The 9266-nt window shown below is 42.1% G+C and overlaps 1 protein-coding gene across 1 annotated transcript; it reads right to left on the bottom strand.

The window, feature by feature from the left end:
- Positions 1–401: 401 nt before the first annotated feature.
- On the bottom strand, positions 402–7701 carry RTP4 (receptor transporter protein 4). Its single transcript, XM_081235567.1, has 2 exons — positions 7466–7701; positions 402–5317 (listed from the first exon to the last, which is right to left on the bottom strand). Exons 1-2 carry the CDS (start codon positions 7645–7647, stop codon positions 4234–4236), a joined length of 1266 nt encoding a protein of 421 aa, XP_081091693.1. The 5' UTR covers positions 7648–7701; the 3' UTR covers positions 402–4233.
- Positions 7702–9266: the final 1565 nt, after the last annotated feature.

The following is a 9266-nucleotide window of genomic DNA, read 5'->3' as shown; positions in this document are numbered from 1 at the left end:
CATTTATTTGGCAATGCCTCTCACATAATCCAACATATCAAACAAGCCTAATTAGTTCATCATCTCTCCTCTATAAAGAGAGAGAACAAATATGGTAGCATGTATATGTGGAATCTAAAAAATTAATACAAATGAATCTGTATACAAAACAGAAACAGAGTAACAGAGATAGAAAACAAACTTATGGTTACCAAAGGGGAGAGGGGGTGATGGAGGGATAAGTTAGGTATTTGGGATTAGCAGATACAAACTATTATATATAAAATAGATGAACAACAAGGTCCCACTGTATAGCACAGGGAACTATAGTCAACATCCTGTAATAAACCATAATGGAAAAAAATATGAAAAAGTATATATATATATATATATATATATATATATATATATAATTAAATCACTCTTCTGTTCACCAGAAACTAACAAAACATTGTAAAACAATTATACTTCAATTTTTTTTTTTTTAAAAAGGAGAGAGAACAAATCTTTTGAGATGTTCCAGGGACCCTCTGGGAAATCCCCAAATTAGTTTGAGGTCAAAAAGACTTTATTTAGAATTTAATTTTGGGAGGTTTGTGAAAAATATCAAAAGGTTTGGATACTTGACTAAATAGGATCCCAGATTATTAATAAACAATACTTAATAATCTGTGTGACAAAGTGACAGTAAAGTGTTTCAAAGGCAAATATAGAATGTTACATAGTTGTTAATAAAACTTCACTCTTAATATTAAGAAGATTCAGTTTTCTTAAGTTATCAAAGACCTGATTAAGATGACATGAAGCACAGGAAATTATTTTGATAAAACACAGAACTTCTGTTTTTTAGGAAGGTTATTTAATAGGTGAAGAAAAACCTTTCACAGTCTCTTATCAGGAGCAGACCAACAGTCCAGTAAAACTTTGTCTTTTCAGTATATGAAAAAAAAATCAAGTTTTAGTTTTATATAAGTACAATATTAATATTAAGGCTTATTTTAAAAACACTTTTAATAACAATTCAATTTTAGCCAGCTTGATTAGACAAGGTAAAATTTCCAATGCTCATGCTTTATCTCCCTCTCTCTCTATAGTTACAGATATAGATATGTCCATAATTTGTCCTCTATTTTTCTGTTTTCCTCTTTTCAATTCTGAAATAATCAGTATTACTTTAGGACAAATTTACTTTCTTTTCCATTAACAAAAATGCATCTCCATATCTCATACCTTTTCTTAGCCAAAAACACATCTTACTTTCCTTGCATACAGAATTTTTCCCCTTATTATTTCTAGTAGTTTACATATACAGTTGACACTTGAACAACATGGGTTTGAACAGCATGGGTCCACTTATACACAGATTTTTTTTCAATAAATATGTACTACAGTACTATATGATCTGAGTTGGTCATTTCATTGGAGGAACCCCCTTCCCCGATTTCAGTATATGTATTTTTTTCTCTCTCTTGAGCTGATCAGTTTTCCCAATGAGGAACTGTCCATTCTTTGTGTATTTGAGGGAAGGGTTAGTAGGATATAATGCTGGCTCCTAGATTTGGTAGTGGGCTAAGGGAGTGCCTCTAGTCAGTATGTAGACTTTCACCATCTTTCTGATTGCTGGTTGGTACCCCCTCCCTTAACTATGCCCAAGTTCCTAAGCCCAGAGTCCCTCTGGGTCAATGTCTTCAGAGAATAAACATCCATTCCTCACCCTGGAATGAGTTAAGAGTGGGTACAAGGCTGCATCGAAGTGGGGAAAAGGAACTTTTTCTAAAGGCTTTCAACCAATCCTTCCACTTCAGGCTTCCTAACACCCACATTCAGAGCTACTTGTTGCCTACAGTTTTTGAACTTTTATGAAATTGCGCCACATCAATTGCCTTGCACCTTGGTTTTCCTTTGCCTAACTTGTATTCCAGATCTCTCTGCTAAGTCAGTAACCCATCACTAATCTATCCGTTTTGTAGCTTCCACCCATGCTCTTTGCCTTGTGAATTGATGCCTTTTTTCCCCCCTTTTACTGTCACGCAGTGGGATTTCAAGAGTGATCAGAAGGAAATGTATGTGTTCAATCCTCTATGTTTAATTAGAAGTCATTAACCTATTTTACAGATGGAAAAACTGAGGTTCAGGGAGGGATAATGACCTGCACCAGTCGTATCTCATAACCAAGCCAGAAATAAAGTCTCTAGTCCTCATGTGTATGTTCTTTATGAAAGAAGCAAAAAGGTATGAAAACAGGAGGAATGCAGACATTTAGTAAAGTGGTTTGAGGATGGGGGCATGTATAAATGGAGAGTGCTGATGGGAGGCAATGAAAAGAGATGGCCAGAAAAAAAAGGAAGTGTTTTCATCCTTGGGTTTTCTGCCATCTTGCATTTCATTGTCTTCAAATTCCTTCAAGATATTTATTGTCTGCAAGAACCCGTCTCTGTGTTTACCACTCTCCTATTTCAGGCCAGAATCCTAACTGGTTCTATACTATACTCCGTTCTTTTCCAGAAAGATATAATATTTTTAAACTGTTATTCTACTCAAATTGCCCATATTCTCAAATGCTTGCAATGACTCCCCACTGTCTATGAGGTAAAATCCAAATCCCCTCATTATTTCAATAATCCAAGTCCCTGAACTGGTTGGGGAGAGGGGTTGATAGGAAAACTTAGTGGCAAGAGATGGGAGCAACTTGACAAAAGAAGGGACAATAAGCATTGGTGAAAAGGAGAAGTTAAAAATGACTCTAAGGTGATAAGCTTGAGTGACTAGGGCAAATTTGAACAAGAAAGTCAGAGATGTTGATGAGCTTGATTTTGAATGTGGGAAGGTAGAGATAGTAGTACGAGAACCATGTAGAAATGCCTAGCAGACAGATGGAAAGAGAGAGTGAAAGATGTAGCTATGCATCACAAGATCTCAGGATTGGCATGTTCTTACATGATTCCCAATCCAATGCTAGAAGGAGCGAGAGAATATGATAGCTCCAAGGGTCACCAAACTACTTAAGCCCACCCAAATACCTCCATTTTAAACAGATTCCCTTTGATTTGATAAAGCTTTAGAAAATCTCTTTAGGATGGGGATATTTGGGTGGGTTTATGTAGGAGAGAAAAAAGAAAAAGAGGGGATGTGTATGTCAATATTTCTAATCTATACTCTTTTTTGTTGTTGTTGTTAAAGCTAAAGCATACCCAAAACATAACTGCCTGATCCCTGCAGTGATACTGATAACTGTATTAATTTCCTTTTGCTGCTGTAACAAATTACCATGAATTTAGTGCCTTAAAACAACACAAATTTACTTTCTCATGGTTTTGGAGGTTAGAAGTCAAATATCAGCCTCACTTGGCTAAAGTCACGTGTCAGCAGAGCTGGTTCCTTCTGGAGGCTCTAGGGGAGAATATATTTCTTTGCCGTTATGAGCTTCTAAAGGCTGCTTGCATTCCTTGGCTCGTGACCCCTTCCTCCACCTTCAGAGCACATCACTTCAACCTCTGGTTCTATAGTTAACTTTCCTTTTTCTGACAGTGACCCTCTTGCCTCCCTCCTATAAAAACCCATGTGATTACATTTGGCCATTTGGATAACACAGGATAATCTCCTCATCTCAAGATCCTTAAATTAGTTACATCTGAAAAGTCCCTTTAGCCATGTAAAGTAACATATTAGGACATGGGCATTTTGGGGGAACCATTATTCAACCTACTACAATAACTTTCTGATGAAACTCAGGACCCTCAGTTCTTGTCAAGATATGGTCTATATATATTGATATCAATGAATGAGTGAATGCATGAGTAAAAATCTTTTAATGATTTAACAAATATTTATTATTGAGTCCATTATCTGCTGGGTCAGGTTTTTTTTTTTTTTTTTTTTTTTTGCGGTATGCGGGCCTCTCACCACTGTGGCCTCTCCCGTTGTGGAGCACAGGCTCCGGACGCGCAGGCTCAGCGGCCATGGCTCATGGGCCCAGCTGCTCTGCGGCATGTGGGATCTTCCTGGACCGGGGCACGAACCCGTGTCCCCTGCATCGGCAGGCAGTCTCAACCACTGAGCCACCAGGGAAGCCCTAGGTCATGTTTTAAACTATCTGCAAAGGAGGTCCAGGAACCAGTTCTTATTCTATAAATTTGACCTTGCATTGGTCCCAAAGCAAATTCTGTCATATTAAAATGGCAGCCAGTTCATTGATTACCATGGAATTAAGACAAGAGAAGACAAGTCTTTTTTCATCGTTCTACTTATAGGCATTTAGATACCAAAAAAAAAGTTAAACAGAGCAACAGCATAGACATAGCCCCAACTGAACTGCTGCTCTTGGTTAAGGGAATTTTTTGGTGGCCTACATGTAGTCATGGGGCCTGTTCCCTGTGTGGGCTGTGAGTTTGACCCCAGTGGTGAGGGGCCTGCCCTCCTTGTAGCCTGAGTGTCTGACCTTGATGTGGCCCTTGGGATTGTCCCCCGTGTGGGCTGTGGATCTGTCACCTTTGTGGCCTGACGACCTGCCCCTTGGGTGGCTTGTGCGCCCTGTGTCAACTGCTGGCCTGACATCTTTATAGCCTGAGAATATGCCAGCCGGGGGGTCTGTGGTCCTGTCCCCAGTGTGGATTGTGAATGTGCCAACCCTTTAGGTAATGGACCTATTGCTTGTCTGGGCTGTGGGTCTGTCCACCCTGGGGGAAGTGATCCTGCTACTCGGATGGGCTGTGCCCCTGTTCCCTGTGCAGCCTGCCGGTCTGCCCCTGGTGTGAGCAGTCGACCTGTCTCCCATTTGAACTGAGGGCCTGCCCCAGGCACTTGGATCCCAGCAGTGGCATGGCTGGGCCCTGGGCCTCTATGGGTGCAGGAATACCCACTTCCCTGAGTCTCCTGTGCCTCAGCTGACTGGTTCCTAGCTTGGTTTTGGCCACACACGTCACCAAGGTGAGGAGAGGAGCTCCCAGTCTTCATGTAGGAGAGAGAGGATCTGGCCGGCTCTGTCATGCAGTTATATAAGTTCTGTATACAGAAGCCCAGAGCACATGCCTCACAATTGACCACATCATGGTGCCCATCCAAAGGCACCTCCTGGATCACTGGCTTCTCCAAAACCTTCCTGATGCCATTTCTGTAGAATCTCTCCAGAATACGCTGCACCAGGTTGTTCAGAATCCTCTTGGTGCTATCCAGGGAGAACTCAGGCTTCTCAAATTGAGACTGGGAACACTTCCGGCACCTCTGACCAAAGAGCCGCACAAGCACCTTTCCCTGGGACTTCTGTTGCTCCAGGTACATGTGAAATAGGATCTGCACTTGGGCGGAAGCCCAGCTTCGACGGCATGAGGAACACCGGAACCTACAGAGAGAAGATCATCGTGCCCTCAGCTGATTGTTGACCAAGGCCAGGGAAATGGGCCTGGCCTCAGTCTCTAAGAACCCCTTCAACTTGAAAAAGTGTATGTGATATTGCCAATTTGACAAGAATGAGAGGGACTGCATTTCTAATAAAGCTTTCTCCTGTGGCCCATTGAACTCCCACCTATATGTGGTACCAAGTCTGCCTCTTTGCCAGTAAAACACCTCTGGATGTCTCAGAGGGAAAAACATTTCTGCCATTTGCCAGTGAAATTTGGTCTTCACAAGATCATAGAAAACTCTTATAAAGTACCTATTTTGAGGCAATGTTTTATAATGTTATCCCATTTTATCTTTAAAGCACTCTTCTGAGGTAGGCATTATTGAGCCCAATATGCAGATAAGGAAACTGAATCATAAAACAATACACAACTTGCTTAAGGACACACAAAGTTAAGTGGTAGAGCCATGTTTCCAATCCCAACATTATCTACCTACTATACCACATCAAATCTATTGAGCAATGTGGTTAGTTTTGTACCTGACTTAGGACCTGGAACCATAATACATGGGCTGGAGACTCAAGTCCATAGTTTACAACAGGGGGAGTTTGGAAAAAACACTACTCTAAGCCTCAACGTTTACATCCATAAAATATTCAAGGGAAAAATATTCAAGGGTTATATTGTCAACATTAAATGAGATAATATATGTGAAAGCATTTTGTAAACTACAAAGTGCTTTTCAAAAGCTGGTTGATATTTTTCTAAAACTATGCTGATCCGTTGCTTTTCCCAACTCAGAATGATTATCAGGTCAATTCATCTGAACAAGAAAAGCACCTGTCCATTTGTGGCAGTGCCAAACTGATAGAAGACATCATGAGTCCCTCAAAGAGCTCTGGCTGGTGCAAAGAGAGACTCTTACATAGTTCACCAGGTTCCAAGCAGAACAGAATGACTGCTATGTGGGCTGTGGCCAATGGCTTGAAAACTGTGTAGAGCCCCGGGAAGCTTCATGTAAACAATGGATTCTGCAGCTAAAAATAATTATATATAAATATATATGTTCTGTAGTATGTAATATATGAACATATGTTATTTACAAATGTATTAGAAACATATATATATATATATATATATATATATATAGAGAGAGAGAGAGAGAGAGAGAGAGAGAGAGAGAGAGAACCATTCACTATCTTATGGGAATGGAGAAGGAAGAAAGAACACTTACTCTCCCTAGGAAGACCAGGGTACTTGAGTTAGTCCTTGAGGGACAAGTAGGGAGAGAGGGAGGGAGGAAGAAAGGGCCTGCTGAACAGGCAGAACATCATAGACAAGGGTATAGAAGTCTGAAAATTTATGGCATGGCTAATAACCCATAAGGAATGGAACAGAGGACACCTGAGGCAGGATGGGGGCAGGCAGGGAAGCAGGATAACAAATGAGGTGGAAAGTGAAGCAAAAGTCCCTGCATGCCATATAAAAAGAGAAGACTTGATTGTCCAAGTCTTGTCCAAGTCAGCATTTCTCACCCTTCTGCATGGGCAAGGAAGCTGGTTCCTGCAACTTAGAGGCCCATTGGAAGTTAAAGAGGGAGACAGACAATAAGGGAGGGGCAGTATTTAGGGACGCCAAGAACCAGGTTTTAATTTCTTGCAGCATCAATCCCTCCGATTATCTTCAGGCCTTCAGTAAAGTAATGTTCAAAGCCATTGCTTGGCCTTAATCAATTCTTGGGGCTATAAAGGAAGGCCCCAGTCCTAGGCTGGTACTGACCAGGACTAGGCTCTTAGGGCTCCTGCAGCCGGGGGAAGCCAGACAGGACTGATGGGGGAGAGCAGGTCTCTATATAGAAGCAGTCTAGAATAAATTGTGGTGAGCGAATAGGAGGGCAGATTTATGGTATTCCCTGGGGATTTCCAGAAATACTTAGGGAGGAAGCCTAGTAAAATAAAAAATTTCCTACCATTAAGCAAAATAGAGGCTTAGAGCCTTATCATTTCCATCTTAAAGAACACTGTGATTACAAAAGCATGAAGAGCCTGTTGACACATATTCTTTTAACAAGCTCTCAGAAGAATCATCAGTGCTTAGCTGAACCTCTTGGCTCAGAAAGGCCCATGGCTGGACAGACTCTCACATACCTGCCAAATGCTCTCTGCTTGTATTGCTTCCACCCTAGGGCTGCGCAGTCTGGCCGAAGGTTCTCATCCATTTTCAGGGTCCATCTTGCCTGGGGTTTCTCCTGCCAGATCAGTCCTTGAAATGTCTGCTCCCATGTCCCAACATCCAAAACCATTCTCTTGCTCTGAAGCCTGGCGTCCATATTGACAATAACTTTCAGTTTCCAGCAGGAAGAAAAAACAGTTTCAGTTTCCCGGTCAGGACACACGTCAACTGCTTTTTTTTTTTTTAACATCTTTATTGGAGTATAATTGCTTTACAATGGTGTGTTAGTTTCTGCTTTATAACAAAGTGAATCAGTTATACATTTATATATATCCCCATATCTCTTCCCTCTTGCGTCTCCCTCCCTCCCACCCTCCCTATCCCACCCCTCCAGGCGGTCACCAAGCCCCGAGCTGATCTCCCTGTGCTATGCAGCTGCTTCCCACTAGCTGTCTACCTTAGGTTTGGTAGTGTACATATGTCCGTGCCACTCTCTCACTTTGTCACAGCTTACCCTTCCCCCTCCCCATATCCTCAAGTCCATTCTCTAGTAGGTCTGTGTCTTTATTCCTGTCTTACCCCTAGGTTCTTCATGACCTTTTTTTTTTTTTCTTAGATTCCATATATGTGTGTTAGCATACGGTATTTGTTTTTCTCCTTCTGACTTACTTCACTCTGTATGACAGACTCCAGGTTTGACTTTTGTTTCAGACTGTTTGAGTACACAGAGCAAGTTTTTGTTCTGAGGACAGGGGGCAGCAGGGATTTGCTAGTTTGTGAACAGGTTTTGCTAAGGGATGTCTGAGTACAAAACTCTGGTCTGGATTCTGGAGGCACCTATAAGTTAGTTTTTATTTTATTTTTCTCTTATTTTTACACTAGGCAAAGAACTATGCTCGGCACTGGGACAAGTAACATCGACTAAGAATAAGTTCCTACGCCCATAGATGCTCACGCCCTCGTGCAGACACTGGGTAGGGGGGGTCGGTGCGGAGGAGCACGTGTCCAAGGCTCCTTTCGTGCACCTGATGAGACCTCACCACAGTCCCTTAGGGGGGATTATTCCTGGTATTTTTCAGGTGAGTGGCACAGAGAGTGGAGGTACCTTGTTCAAAGCCACCTGGTTGGTAAGCAGCTAAGTGAGACTTGAACTCCGTCCTGTGAGATTCTAAACCTGTGATGTCTCCAGCCACCTCCCTCCCTGAGGAGAGCTCAGAGGGAGCTCAGAATGGTGTTTTGGGTTCCAGGTTGCCACTCTGGAGCCAGTGGGAAGAACCATTGTGGAACCCTGACCTAGTGATTTGGTCTAGTGAGATATCCTGGGTCATGAGGCAGGACTCTAGGCCAAATGAAAGGATTACTTAACTCTGCCTTTCGCTGTGTAAATTATCATGTAACGCAGTATACGAGCAGGTGTGAGAGCCATCTTTGGATGTCACGATAAAGTTCCCATTCCTGGAGTGAGGGATTGGAGCTAGATGACCTATAAAGTCACTTCTAACTCAAAAGAGTCTGAGATTCTAGAAAGTAAGCTCTGTCCCTCTGGAGCTCAAATTCAAATGGGGGAGCTAAGACAAGCAGGATGCTTATGTCCTTAGAAGCCCCTACAGTTATTGTGTCCCAGACAGGATAAGCCTAAGTCTTCTCGTGCTTTCTGGATTTTAACGTGTTCTATTTGGGAGGCAGAAACCCCCTCCCCTGTCCCCCCACCCCAGGATATTCTGTTCTGTACAAACTCTCTCTGCTTTTATATCTACACATTGAGGGTGCTTATGT

Source organism: Mesoplodon bidens, assembly GCF_964165515.1.
Source record: "Mesoplodon bidens genome assembly, chromosome: 5".
NCBI classification, from domain to species: domain Eukaryota; kingdom Metazoa; phylum Chordata; class Mammalia; order Artiodactyla; family Ziphiidae; genus Mesoplodon; species Mesoplodon bidens.
This window is presented reverse-complemented; position numbering and strand designations above follow the sequence as displayed.